At 37.4% G+C, this 20,064-nt stretch overlaps 1 protein-coding gene across 5 annotated transcripts in view; it reads right to left on the bottom strand.

The window, feature by feature from the left end:
• The window catches only part of ATRNL1 (attractin like 1), an 815,618-nt gene that overhangs the window by 551,177 nt on the left and 244,377 nt on the right, over nucleotides 1–20,064 (bottom strand). For all 5 annotated transcript variants that reach the window (XM_024985963.2, XM_059882070.1, XM_059882071.1 and 2 more), the window contains one exon: nucleotides 18,266–18,359. In XM_024985963.2, coding sequence (XP_024841731.1) covers nucleotides 18,266–18,359 — 94 coding nt within the window. The remainder of the gene's footprint in view (nucleotides 1–18,265; nucleotides 18,360–20,064) is intronic.

Below are 20,064 nucleotides of genomic sequence, written 5' to 3'. Positions count from 1 at the left end.
AACTAGAAACTATAATAGATGAAGAATTAGAATTCAGTCTGAAAAACTAGAAAATAAAAACAAGCAAATGAAAACACGATAACCAAAATTAAGAACTGGATGGATGAGATTAACAGCGAACTATACACAGTGGGGAAAAAAAACAGTAAACTGAAAAATAGGTCAGGAGAAAGTGGAAAAATATGAAAAAGAAATAAAAGCTATGGTGTTACTGGCTCCGAAAGCAGAAGACAGAGAGAATGGAGAAGAAGACACATTTGAAGAGTGTTGGAAATTTCTGAAATGCCCAACATGGCAAATGAAAAATAATAACTTCAGCAATTACTGTAAAATTGGTAAAATAAAGAAAAAACTTAAAGTCAAAGAGTAAAAGAGACCTAGGAAGAAATTAAAAATCTGAATAGCTTATTACTCTTAAATAAATTCAATAGTTTATATCTCATTTTAAAGATGTAATTAAAACCTTTCGACAAAGAAAAATCTAAAACCATCTGATCACCTTGTTGATGAAGGTGAAAGAGCAAAGCAAAAAAGCTGGCTTAAAACTCAACAGTCCAGGTTTGATGCAGGATACTGGATGCTTGGGGCTGGTGCACTGGGACGACCCAGAGGGAGGGTATGGGGAGGGAGGAGGGAGGGAGGGTTCAGGATGGGGAACACAGGTACACCTGTGGCGGATTCATTTCGATATTTGGCAAAACTAATACAATATTGTAAAGTTTAAAAATAAAATAAAATTAAAAAAAATAATTAAAAAAACCAAAAAACAAAAAAACTCAACATTCAGAAAACGAAGATCATGGCATCTGGTCCCATCTCTTCATGAGAAATAGATGGGAAAACAGTGGAAACAGTGTCAGACTTTATTTTGGGGGGCTCCAAAATCACTGCAGATGGTGACTGCAGCCATGAAATTAAAAGATGCTTACTCCTTGGAAGAAAAGTCATGACCAACCTAGATAGCATATTCAAAGTCAGAGACATTACTTTGCCAACAAAGGTCCGTCTAGTCAAGGCTATGGTTTTCCTCTGCTCATGTATGGATGCGAGAGTTGGACTGTGAAGAAAGCTGAGTGCCGAAGAATTGATGCTTTTGAACTGTGGTGTTGGAGAAGACTCTTGAGAGTCCCTTGGACTGCAAGGAGATCCAACCAGTCCATTCTGAAGGAGATCAGCCCTGGGATTTCTTTGGAAGGAATGATGCTAAAGTTGAAACTCCAGTACTTTGGCCACCTCATGTGAAGAGTTGACTCATTGGAAAAGGCTTTGATGCTGGGAGGGATTGGGGGCAGGAGGAGAAGGGGATGACAGAGGATGAGATGGCTGGATGGCATCACTGACTCGATGGACGTGAGTCTGGGTGAACTCCGGGAGTTGGTGATGGACAGGGAGGCCTGGCGTGCTGCGATTCATGGGTTGCAAAGAGTCGGACACGACTGAGCGACTGAACTGAACTGAGCTGAATACAGGGAAAGATGAGGAAATTGCAAACAGAACCCCCCAAAAGCACTAACCATATGGAAAAGATTGATGTATTGGATTATATTAAAATTAAGAACTTCTCTTCACCAGTGACATACAAAACAGGGTGAAAACCTAAACCATCCCATGGCATTTACCACACGTATCATCAAAAGAAGATAAGCATCCGGAATAGATAAAACACTACAAAAAATTAAGCAAAGGAGAACAGAATAGGGGAAAAAAAAATCACAAGAAATTTGAAAGAGCACTATTTCAGAAAAGAGAACTTCAACTGATGATTAAACACATAAAATTTTTTAAATATTAAGCATACTAAATCTTAGAGAACTAAAGAAGCACTTCAGTTCTTAAGAAAATGTAAATTCAAATTGCAACCTATCAATTATACATTCATCAGAATCCTTAAATTTAAAATGTCTTATAACACCAAGTATTGTCAAGAGTGCAGAGCATTAAGTAAATTCATACAGCCCTGGAAAGCATATAATTTCCAGATAGCAATTTTATAAGAGCTAATTCTCTAAAATTGAAAAAATGGGTGCCCAACAAAGACTATCAAAAATGTCTGTACTTGTGAATCAAGAGACACATGAGAATCCTCTAAGCCTACCAATTTTAATGGTTAAAAGAAAGAAAACTATAATTTTCAATAGAAAAATAAAAGAATGATTAAATGAAGTGTGGTATAATCATATCATTGAAACATGTAAAATATCATGTATGAAACGAGATGCCAGTCCAGGTTCGATGCATGATACTGGATGCTTGGGGCTGGTGCACTGGGATGACCCAGAGGGATGGTGTGGGGTGGGAGGAGGGTTCAGGATGGGGAGCACGTGTATACCTGTGGCGGATTCATTTTGATATTTGGCAAAACTAATACAATTATGTAAAGTTTAAAAATAAAATAAAATTAAATTAACAAAAAAAAAGAAATAGTTTTATCTAGAAAGATGAATCTGTTTTGATTAATTCACTCATTGGTTCCTTTATGTGTTGATTTATTCAATCCATATATATTAAACCTTTTTTGCAGTTCAAAAAAAAAATATAATCAAATACTCTATGGCATTGAAAATATCAAATTATAGTTACATGGATGCAGTTATTTATTCTTTCAGGCCCCACAGTTTTCACAGTTCTTTCTATAACACAATGGCTTCTTCCAAGGTGAAATCCTTCTAGACTTTCAGGATGTTCACCTTATTAGAGTTCCCTTCCATAGCATCGACAATCCTTTTCATTGAGTCCTGTGTATAATGAGCCTTAAAGGTTCTTATGAGGCCCTGATCTAGAGGCTGAATTAGAGACATTGTGGGAGAGGGCAAGTAGAGCATTTGGATGCCTTCAGTATTGAAGTCGAGATGTGGGTGGCCAGGGGGCATAGCCCAATATCAAAAACAACTTTAAAAGGCAATTCCTTATAGGCAGACTTCCCTGGTGGCTCAGACGGTAAAGCGTCTGCCTACAATGCAGGAGACCTGGGTTCGATCCCTGGGTCGGGAAGATCCCCTGGAGAAGGAAATGGCAACCCACTCCAGTACTCTTGCCTGGAAAATCCCATGGGCAGAGGTACGTGGTAGGCTACAGTCCATCGGGCCGCAAAGAGTAGGACACGACTGAGTGACTTCACTATGGGCAGGGTACTTCCTGACTTTAGGAACAAACCATCAATGAGACCAATTAAAAAAATATGTATATATATATTTATATATATATATATATATATATATTTTCCTTGTCCAGGCCTTCTTGTACAACCAAAGACAATCGTTTCCTTTCTAGATTCCTTGATTAGCAGCTTTATAGATAATGGCAGTCCTGATCATAAACCTGATTTCATTTACACAAAATAGTAGAGTTAGCCTATCCCTTCCTGATTTAATCTTGGTGTGTGCTTCTCTTCCTTACTCATAGAAGTCCTTTATGGCATTTTTTTTTTTAAGACTAGAGCATTTTCATCTGCATTAAAAATCTGCTCAAGCAGATATCCTTTCTCATCAATGAGTTTCTTAATGGCATCTGGGAAGTCATTTGCTCTCTCTCAGTTGGCAGAAGCTGCTTCTCCTGTCATCTTGACATCTTTAAGCCAAACCTCTTTTTAAAATTATCAAACTATTCTTTGCTGGCATTAAATTCTCCAGCTATAGACCCTTCACCTTCCTTTTGCTGTAAGTTGACATATAATGACTTCACTTATCCTTGAATAAGAGGCGGCTATAGGTGTACATTTCTTAAAGAAATCGTAAAAAAAAAAAAAAAAACTTAAATAAACTGCATTTTCAATGTTAGATTAAAGCTTTTACGCAATGAGTACAAGGGGTGAGCACCTTCTGGGGTAGCAGAAGTGACAGCTTCACAAATTTCCTATTCTTTTATTTTTTACAATGGTCCTGATGCTGGATTCATTTATCTTGAAATGGCAGGTAACCGCAGCTACAGACTTCAATCTATAGAACATATCAAGCAATTAAACTTTTTCCTATAGTGTCATGACTTTGCTTCTCAGGAGCACTTGCAGTATCACAGGTGGCACTTCATACGGGTCCCCCGGTTTCACGGTTTACAACACTGCACTAAACACGACGACAAATACACAAGAACCATGAAAGACCACTTTTTACTGTGATGTATAATTCACTGGAGAGAAGAACTGCTCATGAAGATATGATTAGCATCACAAGGCATTTTAAGTGGATACTCACAGCACTTGAGCTCACCGCAATAGCAACACAAGTGGCTACAAGATTATTACAGTAGTAAACCATGTATTACTGTTAATTTCATGCAGTTATAATTTAATACTGCATCTTTACATTTATTTACATTAATTCCAACTGCAAATGGGGCCTTGTAAGGTCTTATAAGTACATGCATAACTTTTCACTAATTTTTCTTTTTTATAATAAATTTTTAAAGGCTTCCCAGGTGGAGCAAGTGGTAAAGAAGCGCCTGCCAATTCAGGAGACATAGGAGAGGCCAGATCAAACCCTGGGTCGGGAAGATCCCCTGGAGGAGGGCATGTCAAACCACTCCAGTATTCTTGCCTGGAGAATCCCATGGACAGAGGAGCCTGGCAGGCTACAGTCCATTGGGTCACAAAGAGTCGGACACGACTGAAGCAACTCGCTGCTGCTGCTGCTGCTGCTAAGTCGCTTCAGTCGTGTCCGACTCTGTGTGACCCCATAGATGGCAGCCCACCAGGCTCCCCGGTCCCTGGGATTCTCCAGGCAAGAACACTGGAGTGGGCTGTCACTTCCTTCTCCAATGCATGAAAGTGAAAAGTGAAACGCTCAGTCGTGTCTAAGTCTTAGCGACCCCATGGACTGCAGCCTACCAGACTCCTCCATCCATGGGATTTTCCAGGCAAGAGTACTGGAGTGGGGTGCCACTGGCTTCTCCCTGAAGCAACTTAGCACATAATAAATTTTAATAATAAACTTTTATTTTATGGTAGTAAATGATAAATTAGTATCAACATGTATTTTATACATTCATGACATTTTTCTTAATTTTTTCAATGCTTCTAGATTATAGGGTTTGTCTGTGGTTTTTTTCCAAATTGTCCCAAATACTCATACATTTTTCCAATATATAATTGAAAAAATTCCATGTTTAAGAGGACCCATCCAGCTGAAACACATGTTGTTCACAGGCCACTTGTAGTTAATTCCTAGTCTCATACCACTGTAGTTGGAAAAGATATTTGATACAATTTCAAACTTCTTTTAATCCATTGCCCTCAAATTTAATGTTTTTAATGTCATATTATCTTTTTGTTCTGTATATCCCTTAACTACATATTGTGAATACGGAAGATTTTGCTATGTTTGTCTTTTAACCTGACTACTAGCTTCAAAAGTAGCTGGTCTATTACTTTTTATTGTATGTTTGACTTTACCAATGAGATTTTCCTTTTTATAATTTTCACATTTCTACGTGGTCTCTTCTTTTCCACTTAGAGAAGTCCTGTTAACACATCTGGCCTTTAAGACCAGTTCTATGGTGCTGAACTCTTTCAGCTTTGGCTCGTCTGTGACCTCTTCATCTACCCCTTCAAATGTGACTAACTTTACCTGGTAAAATATTCTTGGCTGTAGGTATTTTCTTCTTATTGCTTTGAATGTACTGTGCCTTTCCTTTCTGGGCTGCAAAGTTTCTACTGAAAGTCAGTTTATACTCTTGACTTCCCACGTATGTAATCAGTTGCTTTTCACTTGATGCTTATGAAATTCTCTTTTACTTTAATTTTTGCCATTTTAAATATAATGTGTTTTGATGTGGACCTCTTTGGATTCATCTTCTTTCAGACTCTGTGTTTCCTGGGCCTGGATGTCTGTTTCCTTCCCCAGGTTGGTAAAGTTTTCAGATATTATTTCTTCAAATAAATTCTCTGTCCCTTTCTCTCCCTTCTCCGCTTGCAATCCGTATAATGAAAATGTCAGTACATTTTATACTATCTCAGAGGTCTCTTAAACTATCCTTCTTTCTTTTCTTTTTTTCATTTTTCTGTTTAGCTTGGGTATTTTCACATCCTCTGTCTTCCAGATGGCTGGTCCTGTTCCCCTATCTCATTTAAGCCACTGTTGATTCCTTTCAGTGTTTTTTTCATTTCAGTTATGGTACTGTTCAGATTCTCACTGTGTTCATCCATTCTTCTCCCAAGTTTAGTGAGCATCTTTATGATCATTACTTTGAACTTTTTACTGGGGAGACCGCTTATCTCCAGTTCGTTTAGTTCTGTTTCAGAGGTTGTGTCTCGTCCCCTTATTTGGACATACTCCTCCCTCTTATTTTGCTTAATGCTCTGAGTTTATTTCTATTTCTTAAGTAGGTGGGTTATGTTTCCCAATCTTCAAGAAGTGGCCTTCTGTAGGAGATTGTCCTATGGGGCCCAGAAGTATGCTTGCCTCTGGTAACCAGAACTATATGGTGAAGGGGTACCCCTATATGAGCTGTGTGTACCCCTCTGTGTGACACAGCCTACTCCTATGGGTATGCTGGTAGGCAGACGTGGGCTCTGGTCTGGTGAGCTATGAGACCATGCTTTACACAGTAGCTGCAGGCCCTCTAGATGTGGGGTAGGCTTCCTGAATAGTTGGCTGAATGGCCCAGGCAAAGTGGATGGCAGGTTCAAGGCTGCTACCAGCTCATTGGTGGTCAGGCCAGGACCTCACACGACTGTCTGCATTCCCCTGCAGGGCTTGGGGCTTGTACCAGCCCACTGATGAGTGGGTAAGCCCCTGGTAGGAAGAGGCTAAAGGGAGAATTCCAACATGACACTTGCCAGTGCAGTGTTATCACTATCACAGTAGAACAAGGTCTCAGAACTGTCTGCCACCAGTATCTCCATCCCAGGCAGAGATCCAGCTGCTTCCTGCTTCACTGGGAAGCTCTCCAAAATGAGCACCTGCGTCTGACCTAGGCTCCTTTCAAACTACTGCCTCAGCGCTGGAAGTGAAAGGGTTTGAGATTTTGTGCACATCCTTTAAGAGGGGAGTCTCTGTTTCCAATAGCTCTCTGGCTCTCATGAATATAAGACCTGCTGCATTTCAAAGCCAGACATTCTGAGAGCCTGTCTTTCTGGTACAGGATCAGTGGGCTGAGGAGGCCAGTGTAAGGCTCAGACCCACCACTCCTTCATGACTGTAATATTCCTACCATTTTGGATCACCAGCCCAGTGGTGTGGGTCCTGAATATACTGTGTCGCCACCTCACTTACTCATCTCATTGTGGTTCCTTAGTATCTTTATTTTATAGCAGGAATGTCCTTTCTGCTAGTCTTCAGGTCAATGCCATAGATAGCTTTTCTGTAATTAGTTGTAATTTTGATGTGTCCATGGGAGGAAATCAGTTCAGGTTCTTCCTACTCTGTCCTCCTGGTCACTATATCTTACGATCATTTATTCTAACAATCCCAACAATTCTACACGTATTGAGACCTACTCTGACACTCTAGAGTTAAAACCACTTAACTTAGCACATGAATTTGAGCAAACTCAGGGAGACAGTGAAGGACAGAGAAGTCTGGTGTGCTGCAGTCCATGGGGTTGCAAAGAATTGAACACAACTTAGCGACTGAAGAATAACATCTTTGTTATGTCTGATGTCAATGCAATAATCAAACTGGAGATCAAGGACAAGGCAAAGCCTCCTAAGAGCCAGCCTCCGATGACAAAAGCTCTGATAGAAGAAATGGAGAAGCCTGCAAAGGTTCTGAGAGATGAATGGGAATCAAGGAACAATTTGACTCTAAATCTCAGACATTTCACTAATCCAAACCTAGAAGTCACACTTAAAGAACAGGTCATTTAAGGTTATTCAAATGAAACTGCAATAGTTAAGGATGTCAAGCAAGCTGCCAAGTGAACATAACTACTTGTGGAAAGGTGTGTGACTCTTGCAACAAACAATCTTAAAACCTAGTCTTTTATAAAAAAGGTTTGTAGCTTAAGGCACAATCCAGTGTAGAGGGGTGGAATGGAGGAAGAGCTATTCCATGCAATTTTCCAGGATTTGGGCTGTTCCTAAGTCCTGCAATCTTGTAGGTCCTCATCTTTATCTCCACTGAAGCAATATATGGGGAAAGAGAGCTTGTATAACACAAGAGCTTTTAAGGGGCCAGGTCTGAAGCGGTGGACATAATCCAATTGCATGACCTCCAACCTAACTCTGATAGAAAATGGGAAACAATGCCGAATTGTGTTCAGTAAGTTTTCATAACTGACAACTAAATGAAAATCAATCTAATAGAGTTCTGGAGGATGATGTGTTGGCTTAGAAACACTGATGGCAGAACTAACATTTAAATTTGAAAGTTCCTAATAATCCAAGAGTTTTAAACTCAAAAAGACACACTCAACAATTCAAATATTTACCTGACATGGGAGATTTTATATTAATATTCAAGTTGACCTTCCTACCAGGATAAGTACTGGTTTTCCCCTTCCCAAAAAGAAATTTAGCAAGGGGTGGGGGGTGTGGAAATAATTGGGGAAAACAAAATCCTAAAATACACTAATTTACATTTGTTTTATAAAACCCTTGTGTGTTGTGCTGTGCTTAGTCGCTTCAGTTATGTCCGACTCTGCAACTCCCAGGAACTGTAGCCCACCAGGTTCCTCTGTCTGTGAGGATTCCCCAGGCAAGAATACTGGAATGGGCTGCCATTGCCCTCCTCCAGGGGATCTTCCCAGCCCAGGGATCGAACCCAGGTCTCCCGCATTACAGGCAGATTCTTTACCATCTGAGCCACCAGGGAAGCCTAGAAACCCTTACTATGTCCCAAAAACTAGTCTTAAGAGGAAGGCACAACTTTGATCATCCAAAAATGGAAAAGGCACTGACATCCTCCTCTGCCTCCCACCATCAAAACAACATAGATTAAAATGAGTAATAATCTTAAATACTGCTGGTCTAAAAGTAAACTAGAGAGGAAAAATTGCTCAGGAAGAAGACTGTCCTATGGCAATATTTCTTGAAGTGTGGCAAGAACTATTAATGCTGCAATGCTTATAATAAAGCAAAATTTTGATCCCATCACAGAGCTTAAGTCACCATTTTCCAGGAGATTCTTCTTCACCCTACTTTTGAGATCCAGAGTCTTAATCCTACCATAGTAGCTGTGAAAAAGTTATGACCACTAAAGAAGAAAGATGTAAGGAAGAGAAAGGGGGGACTCAGTTATGAATTGAACTACTAAACTTAAAATATCCTGCTTACTAATAGTGCCATACATCTCAGGTAGTTATAGTTCCAAATGCCTTTGAGAAACTTTATCTTCAATTTACTACTGATAAAAAGTAAAGCAGGAATCTGGGTCAACCCAAAAATTTTGATTAAATTACCAACATAATATCTAATAACATCAAGAATGTATATACTTGTCTCCAGAAGGAAATAAATTGCTCTAAGATCTCACCCTGCTTATTTAACTTATATGCAGAGTGCATAATGAGAAACGCTGGGGTGGAAGAAGCACAAGCTGGAATCAAGACTGCCAGGAGAAATATCAATAATCTCAGATATGCAGATGAAACCACCTTTATGGCAGAAAGTGAAGAGGAACTAAAAAGCCTGTTGATGAAACTGAAAGAGGAGAGTGAAAAAGTTGGCTTAAAGCTCAACATGCAGAAAACGAAGATCATGGCATCTGGTCCCATCACTTCATGGGAAACAGATGGGGAAACAGTGGAAACAGTGTCAGACTTTTTGGGGGGGTGGGGCTCCAAAATCACTGCAGATGGTGACTGCAGCCATGAAATTAAAAGACACTTACTCCTTGGAAGGAAAGTGATGACCAACCTAGATAGCATATTCAAAAGCAGAGACATTACTTTGCCAACAAAGGTCCATCTAGTCAAGGCTATGGTTTTTCCTGTGGTCATGTATGGATGTGAGAGTTGGACTGTGAATAAAGCTGAGTGCTGAAGAATTGATGCTTTTGAACTGTGGTGTTGGAGAAGACTCTTGAGAGTCCTTGGACTGCAAGGAAATCCAACCAGTCCATTCTAAAGGAGATCAGCCCTGGGATTTCTTTGGAAGGAATGATGCTAAAGCTGAAACTCCAGTTCTTTGGCCACCTCATGAGAAGAGTTGACTCATTGGAAAAGACTGTGATGCTGGGAGGGATTGGGGGCAGGAGGAGAAGGGGACGACAGAGGATGAGATGGCTGGATGGCATCACTGACTCGATGGACATGAGTTTGAGTGAACTCCGGGAGCTGGTGATGGATAGGGAGGCCTGGCGTGCTGCGATTCATGGGGTTGCAAAGAGTCGGATACGACTGAGCGACTGAACTGAACTGAATATCTTATATACAATAAATAAAACAACAAAGGAAAACACTAATTAACTAGATCAGTGGTTCTCAATGGGGATAAATGTGCAGGTAACAATTATCTCCATAATTATAGAGTTCTAATGGACCATATTAAAATAACTAAAAAAAGAGGCAGAGGATGATAGATGACCTGAATGCACAAGGCAATTCCACATGACAATAAGAGTCAATCCAAATTTTATACCTTGGAAAAGAGAAAAGAAAGAGTTTTGTCTATAATTATTTGACAGTAGAACCTAACCATTTTACCTATAAACAAAAATTCGTTTTCCATGTTTATAATATATAGTGAATTTTCTAGGAATGCTGTTACCACATAAGTTGAAAATAGACCATATATAATTTTATTCAGAATTTAACAAAGATGAATTCAACATTTCAGAAAACTTCATCAACAAATACTTATGCAATTCATACAGCACACATTTTGGAATATGTGTCCAGAGAATGTTTCAGACTCCTTCTAAGAAAATAAGAACTAATTTTGTTATTTTAATCCTATCCTATATATTTAAAAGAATTGTATTCCTATGATATACAATGTACATGGTAAAAGTTACATATTAAAACTATTTATTTGAGTAATGCCAATTGATTTTCAGCTAGGAATTCTGATGGCATTCCCAGAAGCCCAAAACACAACTCTACCAGCTTGGTATTACTGTGTGTTTTTCCAAATTATCCTCTATTTCCTATTGTCTAAGAAATGATATAGTTTCCAAGGTCTTTTTAAGTTTCGGAAATACAATGTGTGCTTTGACATGTGGTAGGGTTTCAGGTAGAATGAATGCTTTCTGTGACACTTTATCTAAATCTTACCTATATTTTAATCTAAGGAATTATTTTGGCAAAGGGTCAGACACGACTAAGCAACTGAATTGAACATTTACAAATAAGATCCAGCTAATACTTGAGAATATAATACTTCTTTATTTTCTCCATTTCAACAGCCTATCACTTATCTTGGTGTAAGACCTCTAATTTCTAATCTACCATCTTCACTGGGTCCAGAGTGGACGGAAGGAGTTTCAGAGACTCCTTCTACTTGACCCTTTCTACGTAACAGCTCTTTACCCAAGAGTCAGAAGACCAACAAGAGGTTCTGTCATCTGCTACATATATCCATTCCAATCATGCACCCTATAGGGACAGGAAAATGACCACAGAGTGAGTTTACAGATCGATGTAGGGGGCTTCCCTGGTGACTCAGACTGTAAAGAATCTGCTTGCAATTCGGGAGACCTGGGTTTGATCCCTGGATCTGGAAGATCCTCTGGAGAAGAGAATGGCTACCCACTCCAGTATTCTTGTCTGGAGAAATCCAAGGACAGAGGAGCTGGCGGGCTACAGTCTACAGGTGGCAAAGAATTGGATACAACTGAGGGACTATTGCTATCACACTTAATTAAAAAGATTTGGACCAGAAAAAATGCTTGGGATGATTTCTATTTTTTTGAATTTACCAAGGCTAGCTTTATGGCCCAGGATGTGATCTATCCTGGAGAGGGTTCCATGTGCGCTTGAGAAAAACGTGAAATTCATTGTTTTGGGATGAAATGTCCTATAGATATCAATTAGGTCTAACTGGTCTATTGTATCGTTTAAAGTTTGTGTTTCCTTGTTAATTTTCTGTTTAGTTGATCTATCCATAGGTGTAAGTGGGGTATTAAAGTCTCCCACTATTATTGTGTTATTGTTAATTTCTCCTTTCATACTTGTTAGCATTTGTCTTACGTACTGTGGTGCTCCCGTGTTGGGTGCATATATATTTATAATTGTTATATCTTCTTCTTGGATTGATCCTTTGATCATTATGTAGTGACCTTCTTTGTCTCTTTTCACAGCCTTTGTTTTAAAGTCTATTTCATCTGATATGAGTATTGCTACTCCTGCTTTCTTTTGGTCCCTATTTGCATGGAAAATCTTTTTCCAGCCCTTCACTTTCAGTCTGTATGTGTCCCCTGTTTTGAGGTGGGTCTCTTGTAGACAACATATGTAGGGGTCTTGTTTTTGTATCCATTCAGCCAGTCTTTGTCTTTTGGTTGGGGCATTCAACCCATTTACGTTTAAGGTAATTACTGATAAGTATGATCCCGTTGCCATTTACTTTATTGTTTTGGGTTCGAGTTTATACACTGTTTTTGTGTTTCCTGTCTAGAGAATATCCTTTAGTATTTGTTGGAGAGCTGGTTTGGTGGTGCAGAATTCTCTCAGCTTTTGCTTGTCTGAAAAGCTTTTGATTTCTCCTTCATACTTGAATGAGATCCTTGCTGGGTACAATAATCTGGGCTGTAGGTTATTTTCTTTCATCATTTTAAGTATGTCTTGCCATTCCCTCCTGGCTTGAAGAGTTTCTATTGAAAGATCAGCTGTTATCCTTATGGGAATTCCCTTGTGTGTTATTTGTTGTTTTTCCCTTGCTGCTTTTAATATTTGTTCTTTGTGTTTGATCTTTGTTAATTTGATTAATATGTGTCTTGGGGTGTTTCTCCTTGGGTTTATCCTGTTTGGGACTCTCTGGGTTTCTTGGACTTGGGTGAATATTTCCTTCCCCATTTTAGGGAAGTTTTCCACTATTATCTCCTCAAGTATTTTCTCATGGTCTTTCTTTTTGTCTTCTTCTTCTGGAACCCCTATTATTCGAATGTTGTGCATTTAATATTGTCCTGGAGGTCTCTGAGATTGTCCTCATTTCTTTTAATTCGTTTTTCTTTTATCCTCTCTGATTCATTTATTTCTACCATTCTATCTTCTAATTCACTAATCCTATCTTCTGCCTCTGTTATTCTACTATTTGTTGCCTCCAGAGTGTTTTTAATTTCATTTATTGCATTATTCATTATATATTGACTCTTTTTTATTTCTTCTAGGTCCTTGTTAAACCTTTCTTGCATCTTCTCAATCCTTGTCTCCAGGCTATTTATCTGTGATTCCATTTTAGTTTCAAGATTTTGGATCAATTTCACTATCATTATTTGGAATTCTTTATCAGACCAAAATTCCATTTATAACCTGGTCCTATAAGTTTCCATGCTAACAAAGGGGCTATGATTCATCTCCAAAGGCCGTAGCACTATCTAATTTTTTTAATATAAATTTATTTATTTTAATTGGAGGCTAATTACTTTACAATATTGTATTGGTTTAGGAAAATTCATTAAGTTCTAGAGATGCCATTCCATCATCACTGAGAACCACTGACCTAATAAATGGATGTTTCCTTTGTCCAACCAAAATATTTTGAGCTTCATACTTACTGGGTACAATATATAACATATTATTGACTTACACTTCCTGTTTGTACCTGAGTAGAAATGAGTAGCTTTGCAACTAAAAGAGTAACAAAGATCTTCATTCTTTATGCAGAATATTGAAAGGTACAGGAAAGTAACTACTGTAGTCATGGTGAAACCATGGGAGTTGGCCAGACGATATAAGTATATACCATAATATTTTATCAAAACTTCTTCCACCTATTTTCATCTGAAATCTTTTATTTCCCACCAAGAAACATCCGTATCTATCAGAAGTATTGTCAGAGGTTGAAAGAAAAATAAATGAACCACTGACCTTCTTAAAACTTCTGACCTTCTTTAAACACACATTGAAAATGACAGACATTGTATTGTACATAATGCAAACAAGCATCACCTTCACATTGTTAACTGAGAAATTTTACAGGAAAAATATGTGTTTTCCTTAAAGTCTGCATGTTGCTCCTCAAATTGAAAAAATTTTCCAGAGAAACAATTTTCACTCATTTCATGTTAGCTTGTATTTTCATTAAATTCATTTTTTTAACTTACCAATTTTGGGTTCCAACTGTGTTCAGGCCAGTGCCAGAATGAGGACTCTACCATGGCAAGATTAATAATTTGGTGTTCCTTTAAATAAATATTTTGACCCCATATTGTAGGCCTGCCCAGGATGTCTGCTATTCCTCTCCCCCTATCTTACACCACAGGAAATGCATTGTTAAAATTTTCTCTAATTATTTCCCGTGGGGTTCATGGAAAGACTAAAAAGGGTGGGGACCTGCAACTCCACATTCCCAAGACCTTCATATTATTGATGATGAGCACTTGAGCACTAATTTATCAACTGGACATTTAAGCTTCCTGTTGGCTTCACTCCATGTTAGTCAGTATTTATCATCTCTCCCTGAAAACTCTTGCTTCTCTTTAGATTTCTGGCCATTTGGTCACCCTATAATCTCAGGACTCCAACGCTTTCAAGAACACTCATGAATCTGCATTTGCCCAGCTTTACTTCTTTCATTGTAAAGGTGGGAATGATGCTTTTTCCAGCTCTCTACATCCTTGAGCAAAAACTAGAAATGCTATGATCATGTTCATGTTTACTTCTTTGCTTTACTAATGTTGTTTCCCCTTCCCTTTACTATATTCTATACTCAGAAAACTTGAACTCTCTCCAATTTTCATCTTAAATATGCCCTGTTCTAACTATCCTTATTCTTCCATGATAAATCAATCATTCCTTTCAGTCCTCATTCAGTATTTTCTTCATTCTATTTCATTAAATAAATTTGTTGAGCATTTACACTGTGGTACTGATGCAACAGTCCCCAAAGAGTTTCACTCAATAAAGGATACAAGCAAGTACATACATCATACATTGGAAAAATTCATAAATAGGAAGAGACTCAATTTCAGTTTGGAGAGGTTATGAAAAATCTACCAGAAGATGTGATGTCTAGCTACATGTGCATGCTGTGCTAAGTTGCTTCAGTCATGTCCGACTCTCTGTAACCCTATGGACTGTAACTCGCCAGGCTCCTCTGTCCATGGAATTCTACAGGCAAGAATATTGGAGCGGGCTGTCATGCCCTCCTCTGGGGGATCTTCCTGACCCAGGGATCAAACCTGTCTTTACATCTCCAGCATTAGGCGGATTCTTTACCACTAGTGCCACCTGGGAAGCCCCCTTCTAACTACATTTGTTGTTGTTCTGTTGCTCAGTGGTATCCATCTCTTTGCAACTCTGCTTAAAGCCAAACAGAAATTATCCTGGGAAGAAGGAAAGGCTCATTCATAAGCATCTCAAAGCACTAATGTAAGAAAGTAGTGTAGTATATTTTGCCTAGTGTCTCCACTGAAGTAAAAGCCATGTGTTATTCATCTTCATTAATAGTAAGAAGCACTCATTTAATGATTGTCTACTGACATGAGTGACTAGCTTTGCTTCCTAACAAGAGCGTTTTTTCCAGTATAAGCACATGGCAGGAAATTACGTTAAGAATGAGGACCCTACATTTCCCTGGCAGTCCAGTGGTTAAGAATCCACCTGCCAATGCAGGGGACATGGGTTCAATCCCTGGCCTGGGACGATTCCATGTACCGCATGGCAACTAAGCCGGGAATCACAACCACTGAGTTCACACAAGGCAACTAATGAGCCCAAGCACCCTAGAGTCCGAGGTCTGCACCAAGAGATGCACCAATGAGAAGAGCATGCATCGCAATGAAGAGTAGCCCTCACTCACCCCAACTAGAGAAGACCTAGTGCAACCAAAAAAAAAAAATTAATTAACTCAAAAAAAATTTGTGAGGATGCTAATGTCACCACTGCCCCAAAGTAAAATAAATAAAACAAATATTTATAGAAAAATAAATATAGGTATTTAATATAAATATGTAATGTAAACACTTTTATTTTATAAATATATTATAATATTATGTAAATAATTACAAATATAAATATAAATAAATAAAACAAGTAAAATGAAAAAGCAATGAGAGTAATTCTATCTATAAAAACTCAGACAGAGTGAAGTAAGTCAGAAAGAAAAACACCAATACAGTATATTAACGCATATTTATGGAATTTAGAAAGATGGTAACAATGACCCTATATGCGAATAGCAAAAGAGACACAGATGTAAAGAACAGACTTTAGACTCTGTGGGAGAAGGTGAGGGTGGGACGATTTGAGAGAATAGCATTGAAACATGTATTTTACCATATGTGAAATAGATCACCAGTCCAGATTTGATGCATGAGACAGGGTGCTCAGGGCCGGAGCACTGGCATGACCCTGAGGGATGGGATGGGGAGAGAGGTGGGAGGGGGGTTCAGGATGGGGAACACATGTACACCCATGGCTGATTCATGTTAATATACGGCAAAAACCACTGCAATATTGCAAAGTAATTAGCCTCCAATTAAAATAAATAAATTAATTTTAAAAGAAAAGAAAAAACAAACAAAAAAACTATCTACAAAATATGCCCACAATTTAGTATTCCGATTTCTCCCATACTTGTAAAAAATTTCCCCTAATTATAGTAACTAGCAGTAAAATGTACTTTCATCATTCAGAAATACATAAATTATTTTTCTAATATTTCATGCATATGTCAAATTTTATAACTGTACATCTAAGCTTACAAACCGATGAGTTCAGTGAATTAAAATACTGTCTCTTTCACCTGGAATCAAAAATGTGTTACTAAAGTACTACATCACATAAGAGATAATTATTATGGATGACTATGCCATTTATGAAAAAATAAAGTACAAATTTAAACTGTCAGTGTTTAAAATGATATTAGAAGCTCAACAAAAATATTTGTTGCTTAAGACCAAGATCTACTACATAAATCACTAGGAAAAGGGGAAGTAGGGAACCGGGGCAAATGAAAATGAAGGGCTCTTGTTAAGAATCTATTAAAATTTTAATATGGCAACAGCAGAACATTGAATCAGGCAAGAAGCTCTTCTAAGCATGAGGCCCTGTGCAAATGCACGTGTCACATGACCAAGTTAGCCCTGCTTATAACAACCAGTAAATGGCACTGCAAAATACTGGTGGCATCTCTTGACTTAAAGCATAGGACTCCGCTTAATTGAATTGGTACTGAGAACAAAATAGCCTTTCTTAACAGGAATTTCCCTGTGATCTTACGCTTTGACTTTACTTTTAAGTTTAGAGACTATGGAGAAGGAATAAAAACTTGTTCTGCTCACCTTCTCTTGAAAATCTATGACACCTCAGAGACTAGCCAAAGACAGGATCATCTAACATGAAAAATGCAGGATAATTCTACAGCAAATAATATATTTGTTCTAAGTAAAAACAAGCAGAAAGATCATTTTCCAAGGCTAACAGATTTCTTTGGATATAAACTTTTATTTATATATAGATAGATATAGTTTTGGAGATGCTTTCTTAACTTTTAAAATAATTATGTGGTTTATGTCAAATACAGTATATTATCTCTAATACAAAGACAAGTGCATGCAGATAAATAATTCAAAACTATCAAAATGACTTTAATATATAAAGAATATGAGTAAGAAAAATCATTTAAATAACCTAAAACAACTTGTGTTTAAAGTTACTTCTTTTGGAGGTGGACGAGAATCAATCTTCAGATTAACAACTAAATTACAAAAAGACAAAAACCACTCACGAACTACTAAAAGCAGAGTAACAACAAGAGTGGGTTCATGTCTAATGAAATAACAGAGAAACAAAAGAAAATGAGTATAAGAAACCAACGGAAAGGCTTAATGAGATTTTGATGATCAGGATTAATAATAAAAGATTTAAAACAAAGAAATGCACAGAAACATTGAATTTCAGTTCTTTAACAAAATGTAGAGGAAAATTATAAAGATAGCCACCCAAATTTGAGATTTCATATATAAGATGTTCTAGAAAAAATAAAAATATTTCTTTTTATCAGAAAGGTACAAAAGACAAATATTCTATGGGCTCTGTTTTAAAACTTCCACAAAATTGTCATTTAAAGGCTTAACTTTTATGAAGATTGATAAAATGCAAATCAGCATAGTTGATAATAATATTGGTTGCTTAACTAACACAACACTAAACTTCAAAGGGAAACCTGTAGTAATTACTTCTACAGCAGAAATTTAACCCACAGAAGTTCTATAAAGTAATTTTTACTTACAATTGGCATTGATCACCTTTTATTCCTTTAGTTGTGCAGAAACATTTTCCTGTGTGCATATGACAAATATTTGCATGGCCACTGCATGTACAAGCTGTAAGTCAAAACCAAAATGACATTGAATATTCCCCATCACAAACATGTACATCACATTTCAGGGAAGATTTTATTATCTTATTTTTAAAATCATCAATTATCCTCTTGCCACCCAAAAACTAGGGTTATGACATGGGTTATTTTTAATTAAAGGGAAATTAAGTTACTCATTTAAAATTTTTTGTGAAACACTTCAAAGTCTTTGGAGTATCCCGAAGTCTAGTGTGGATCCAAATATTTATCTCATCCTTTTCTGGATGTTTTTCCATTTCTAATTTGGAACATCTACTTAATAAAATGAGTTTCAAAGAGCACAAGATCTTTAGAGTCAAACAACTTAGCTACAAAATGCACATCTATAATCACTAGTTTGTTGACCTTGGGCAATTTATATAACCTCTCTAGTCTTAGTCTCTCTGTCTTCAAAAGCAGGGAGATACTCTTGGGACTTCTGTGAGAATTAAATGAGATAATGTATTTTAAATTCTGAACACATATCAAGGACTTAATAACTATTACCTCCACTACTGTTACCACTGCCAACAATAAAATAATATAGTTTTACATATTGTATAAAAGGTTTATTTGCCCAAAAATCATTCTTTTAAACTTCTAAAGTCATTCTCAGTTTTAGTATTCCAGAATACTACCTGAAACATGCCACAGTATAATAGTTATACCCAGTGAATTTGGTTCATATGAACTCATTTCATTTTCTTACTCCACATTCCTTTGTTAAAGATCAGTGTTCCAAATATTTAGGACACAAACCTCCTACTTCATTGTGCCAAACATCTAATCAGCCAGTCCATTCTAGATTCTACAAGGAAGCATCTTTCTTGTATCTGACCTTTCCTTTCCACGGTGATAGCCATCACTCAAGTCCTGTCACTCACACTCTGACTGACACCAATATAATTCAGTAACTGATCATTCCACCTTCAGTTCGGCTACAATTTCCTCAACCTTCAGACATGTTTTAAAAAGATAGGGCTGATCATGCCATTAGGACTTTAAAAAACTTTTAATGAGAACTATTGTGTTTCACAATAGTTAAACAGCTAGTTAAACAATTCTACTGATAAAAATGAAATTATTTGGCTTTTTCTTGATTTTCATACACGTTTAAAAATGAGATAATGAGTCACTATTTTGATCAAAATATAAAATACTGTCATGTGGAGTTATTTGCTTGTGCATTCAGGATACCTATCGTCTTCTGCCTCTTTTTTAATTACTTTAATAGGATCCATTAGAACTTTATAATTACAAAGATAATTGTCATCCTCACATTTATCCCCACTGAAAACCACTGATCTAATTAATTTGTATTCCTAGGATATAAAATCTATGTGGCAAAATATTGCAGAAACTAAGCTTCTCATTGCTTATGATCACTCGCTTTGAAAAAACACATAATTAATGTGCAGTAAAAACATACAACCCTACATACACACAAAAAATAATTTTGGTAGTACGTAGATTTTTATGAACCTCGGTTTGCTTTCTTCAAGAGATGAGATTTTCTTTCAAGATTTTCTTTCTTCAAGAGATAGGAATACCAGACCACCTTACCTGCCTCCTAAGAAATCTGTATGCAGGTCAAGAAGCAACAGTTAGAACTGGACATGGAACAACAGACTGGTTCCAAATTGGAAAAGGAGTACATCAAGGCTGAATATTGTCACCCTGCTTATTTAACT

The sequence above is a fragment of the Bos taurus genome, chromosome 26, assembly GCF_002263795.3.
Source record: "Bos taurus isolate L1 Dominette 01449 registration number 42190680 breed Hereford chromosome 26, ARS-UCD2.0, whole genome shotgun sequence".
NCBI lineage: Eukaryota > Metazoa > Chordata > Mammalia > Artiodactyla > Bovidae > Bos > Bos taurus.
The sequence above is the reverse complement of the archived record's forward strand: the minus strand, read 5'-3'. Positions and strand labels throughout refer to the sequence as shown.